Source organism: Alosa pseudoharengus, unplaced genomic scaffold (genome assembly GCF_046254945.1).
Source record: "Alosa pseudoharengus isolate Yale_2024_CS ecotype anadromous, Long Island Sound unplaced genomic scaffold, YU_APseudo_1.1 YU_APseudo_1.1_scf_5, whole genome shotgun sequence".
Classification (NCBI taxonomy): Eukaryota; Metazoa; Chordata; class Actinopteri; order Clupeiformes; family Clupeidae; genus Alosa; species Alosa pseudoharengus.
In genome coordinates this window covers 25,770,675-25,775,674 of record NW_027468837.1, presented here as the reverse complement: position 1 = coordinate 25,775,674, position 5,000 = coordinate 25,770,675, and the positions used below count along the sequence as shown (strand labels likewise).

Sequence of the window (5,000 nt, the reverse complement as noted above, 5' to 3'; positions counted from 1 at the left end):
GGTTCAATCAAGCGTTCCATGCTAGGCTTTATTCTAGACTACAGAAATAGCTTCAGCGTTAAGTCCTGAAGTCGTTGTCTTCCCTCATCACTGATATGTACACACTATGCTTCTGGTGGCCTGTAATCCACCAAGCCACCAGCTGCTGTTTGGCCAAGTGATGCGAAATGACAAATGTGTAGGAGGTCTAAGTGGGAGAGGCTATGGGGTCATTATTTTCTGTTCCTTACAATGCTTCCATGTGGCCCGTGATACGTGTTACATAAGATATTATTTCACCTCAGGTTCATCCATGTTCTCTCTCTTCCATTCCATCCTTTCATCTTTGTCTCATTTTCTTCTGTTCATCTCTGTGTCTCTCCCTCGGTCTCCCCCTGTTTCACACGTTCACCCCCTTCTCTCAGTTTGTCTGCAGTCACGCTGCTCGCCATAATTCATTTCATCAAAAGATCCTCGCCTATTCGCTCTGGTTGTCCTTCTGCAATTCTACCTTTGTCTCTCTCTTGCTCTCTCATTTCTCTCTCTCTCTCTTTCTCTTTCCCCTGCTCTCCTATACTCTCTCGCCCCCAGGCCTTGCTCTATCTGTCACTGTCCTTTTCTATCTGCCTCCCCCTCGCTCTCTTGCTCTCTCTCTTGCTCTCTCTCTCTCTCACTCTCTCTCTCTCTTTCTCCCCCTCTCCTGCTCTCCTCCTCCAGTTAAAGCGTGAGAGGTGTGAGGGGAGGGGGAGTACAGAGTTTAGGCAGGTTAAGCCAGCTGCTCATTAAGCAGTGTGTGTGTGTGTGTGTGTGTGTGTGTGTGTGTGTGTGTGTGTGTGTGTGTGTGTGTGTGTGCATCTGTGCGTGTTTTTATTCATATTTGTGTTTGAGTTCATGTGTGTTTATATATATAGTTACACACACACACACACACACACACACACACACACACACACACACACACACTGTGTGTGAGAGAGAGAGAGAGAGAGAGAGAGAGAGGCAGTGTAAGGGACTATGTGGGTGTGTAGTGTTCAATGCACTGAATCTGGGCTCTCCTAATCTCAGTCATTCCTCCTGTACACACTAGAATCTAGGCTGAGATTATGTAAGATTCTGTGTATTACTGGGTTATTAAAAGAAAGAGAAATCACAGTGCCAAGGCAACAAGAAGAGATTATATGGAGAACGGCCTATTTCTCTCCCTTTGTTTCCTGTTTGGATGAAAACACACTGGTATATTAAAATGTCTCAAAGATTAATACCATACTGATAAAATGGACATATGTGTGTGTGTGTGTGTGTGTGTGTGTGTGCGCGCAAATAGGTTATTTTTAGCATCACATTTTAATGCCAGCTATTAGTTTTGATGACGTTTGCTTCCTGGATAATGGTGTTCTCCCAATTCAGGGCACATGTCCCAGATTACCGTGAATTCAAACTGTATGAAGAGATCTGTATGGTGTGCTGCTAAGTTTAGCCTTTTTTTGCCTTTTGTATACAGTTCAGTTGCATGTATATAGTGTGTGAAAAATATGTCCACCATCATGCATTTTTAAAAGATTAAACACTGTCCAGCTATTTGTTTGCAGAAAACAGTCTTTTTTAATTTAACAAACTGTTTTAAAATGGCTGTTACATATCAACTTGCACATCTACATCGGTCTGCCTCCACACACCAAAATCCTGGACCTTTTGTAAGGCACCAGAGTGGGTGTCGCCTAATTAACCCATTAACCCACCTGCAGACAATTAACAGTTAATAGTCTGACAGGCCATGTGCAAAAGCACATTCAATTAAAACAGTGTCCTAAAACAGGGAAGATGTAGTCAGCATCTTCATATAGTGATATGTTTATGTATGTTGTATTTGTATGTTGAATAAGGAAGAGGAATGAATCAGCGTGTTATTAGAATATTAATCTGCAATGCTTCCACTCCTCTCTTCTCCTGTCCTCCTCTCTCTCTCTCCTCTCTCTCCTCTCACTCCCCCCCTCCTCTCCTCTCTCAGCCATGTCCAGCTACCTGTACATCATCAAGTATGAGCTTCCCCTGGTCATCCAGGCCTTCTGCGGGGTGGATAAGCCATCAGGGTGAGTAGATGGATATGAGGAGGGACACTCATGGGTCTCAGACCCACACAGAGCGCTGAGAGAGAGGAACACAGTACTCTCACCAGTGGGCTGCATAGCCACCGTCTACACTTCAGACTTTCATGTCAACTGTTGAATGAAGGGCCTAGTTTCACTAGCCTCATTTTTTTATTTTACAGGATAACATTCACAAAGGGAATATGTGTCTGGTTCTGCCAAGCTTTCATGGCATCTCTTGAAGGCCCAAACCACATTTGAAATACAGGCCTAGTTTTATGACAGTACGGAAAAATACACAGCGTAAATAGATATTTTTGTGGAGTGATCATTAAGTAAACTGGGCCGTGGCTCCACAGACTTCTCTGGCACCCACTCTCTCTTTTCCTCTCCAGAATAACACAAGAGTGTTCTGTAAGGTTTGCAGATGCGCTGAGAGAAAATCTCAGCGTGATAACACCCAGTGACTGAAATGAAGTATCTTAACCTCTCCAGTAAAAATAGACATCTGTCTGCTCTCCAAAGGTGTGCACTGTACAGAAATAGGAGACTAGTTTTGGTTCTCACATACAACCCTGAGATCTATATGGTCTGATGGCAAAGTGTATCCTTGTCCATCTAGCTGTCTGTCTGTTTCTTTCCGTATCAGTCTTTTCCAATGCAATACGAGAGACACACAATATGGCCTGGCAACACCTATTCCATGGGATCTCTCTCTCTCTCTCTCTCTCTCTCTCTCTCTCGCATGACCCAGCACATTTCCAAGTGGGACAACAGGGCATCATCCCGTGGCCCTCCCTCTGGCTTTGCCCGAGTGCTGCCCATAAGCTCCCCCCTCCATGTGCCAACCAACCAGCTGGCATCCTCACTGCCAGGAGGCTGACCTAGGATCTGTTGGCATGGTGCCCTTGGTGTATATAGACCCTGGCGCCAATGTGTCCTAGCCTGACCCTTAATCAGTTGGGAATGGCGTATGAGGAAATGGGCATATGGGGTATGGAAACCAGCCTGTTGGAAATGGATCTGCCACTGTTGTGGGGCTTTTTGGACACAACACATAGTATCTAAAGGGCTGACAGAGATAGTGGAGTGAGAGAGGGTGAGAGATAGAGAGGAAACGATAGAGACAGACGTGACGTTTACATGACCTGTGTGAAAAGGCAGAGGGCAGCATATAATTCTAGAATTTTAATATTATATATAATAGAATATATTATATTCTTAATATATTTTTTTTATTTACTCTCTCATCCCTCCCTGTATACTGAGCAGAACAAGCCTCAGCATCAGCCCCATTTCCCAGCACATGACCCCTGTGCACCCTCCATTACCTCCCATTATGTGTGTAGTGGTGTAAAAATGAAACCAAAGCGGCAGGTGCACCACTATGCAATGTGTAATCCACACTCCTCCCCTGGAGCCTCAAGAGAAGGGGCTAGCAACAGATGCTAATAGCCCACTCATAACACACCTGCCCCTCCATCCCCATCCCCCTCCATCTCCCTGTGCCTCCATCCCTAAGGCTGGTCTTCCACCACCTTACAGAAGCACCCGTGTCTTTGGAGGTAGTGAGGAGAAGCTGGTTGGACTGCACTGGCTGGGATTTGTTGTGTGTGAGTTGGATGATTCATCCACAATATGGTCCTGCTGCTGCTGACTGTCCTTGAGTAGTAGGCTATCTTGTGACGCATGTTTTGGAGGAGAGACGTCATTGTTATGGCTCTGCACTCTAGCAACTATCTAGCCAGCTTGTTTTTGTTCATCTCTAGCATGTTTGTTTGTAGGGAGTTGTGTATGGGTGTGTGAAGTGTGTGCTATTCACAGTCCTTAGTTGATCTTCAAGCTTGTGTTTGTGTGAGCTCAAGTGGGTGGATGTGGATGTAGTTTTTTTATGTCTTTTTCTGACAGAATCAACATTTATTTTGTGCCGTTTTTCTGTGCAAATAATGTGTAATGGAGGAGTTATTTACGTTACTTCAAATGAAGGTCGGTCGGCTTATCACCATAGCAGCCGTCAGCAGTGCGTCGCTCGGGCGATGACTTTGAGACGGGCTGTGATTGGCTGCTGGCAGCCGATGGCAGATGTTTGGGTCCCTTTGGGTCCAGTTCGCAGCAGGACAGAGGACGTGCTCTGGAAGACGTGTCCAGACTTCATCAGATCATCTCCAGCTGTCCAGCAGCCACAGACCCAAGCCCAGCTTTATGAAGGGTTTGCCTCAGGAAACCTCTCAGGCTGCAACAACAGTCCAGTTATAGCATAGCGGGGCTGCACACTAGGCTACCAAATAAATGGACCTGAATTTATTCATGAGTCATTGTTGTGTTATTTAGGTACAGGCTTCTGGAACAGGAGCAGTGTTAGTGAGAAGGACAGGGGAGATCTCCATGCTTTATCAGTGTTGTGGTTAGGGATCTGGTGTTTTTCCAAGGGTGTTGAGCTCTCCGTTTTTTTAGGTGAGGATGATGATAGGCCATGTTGCTCTCTCTCTCTCTCTCTCTCTCTCTCTCTGTCTCTCTCTCTCTCTCTCTCTCTCTGTCTCTCTCTCTCTCTCGGTCACAGACATGCCCTCATTCCACTCTGCAGACGTCTGGGTGGCCAGGGGAAGGGTGGGGTAATGGAAAAGTCACCCCTGAGGAAGTCGGTGGCTGTAGCCAGCAAACACTTCTCGCCTGCCCACCCTGCATGCTTATGAGGTTGTTGAGTGCAGCTGAAGGACTACCCACTGGGGCAAAGCAGAAAGAGGGAGAGAGGGAGTGCATGAGAGAAAGAGGGAGATTTAGACAGAAAAGGACCCATAGTGTTAATCCATTATGCACACAAAAGTGGTAGTGCCAGCCTGTGTTGTGTTAGATTATAGAACATTGCCATTTTGGCCTTTGTAGTTTAGGGATAAAATCTCTCCCATGTCACCAAGGGGCCTATGTGTGGCTGGT

The 5,000-nt window shown here is 46.0% G+C and overlaps 1 protein-coding gene across 1 annotated transcript in view; it reads left to right on the top strand.

Moving 5' to 3' along the window:
* Positions 1–5,000, top strand: part of LOC143103875 (sodium-coupled neutral amino acid transporter 3-like) — a 28,592-nt gene that overhangs the window by 10,644 nt on the left and 12,948 nt on the right. Inside the window, exon 7 of the mRNA XM_076267734.1 lies at positions 1,988–2,069. Coding sequence (XP_076123849.1) covers positions 1,988–2,069 — 82 coding nt within the window. The remainder of the gene's footprint in view (positions 1–1,987; positions 2,070–5,000) is intronic.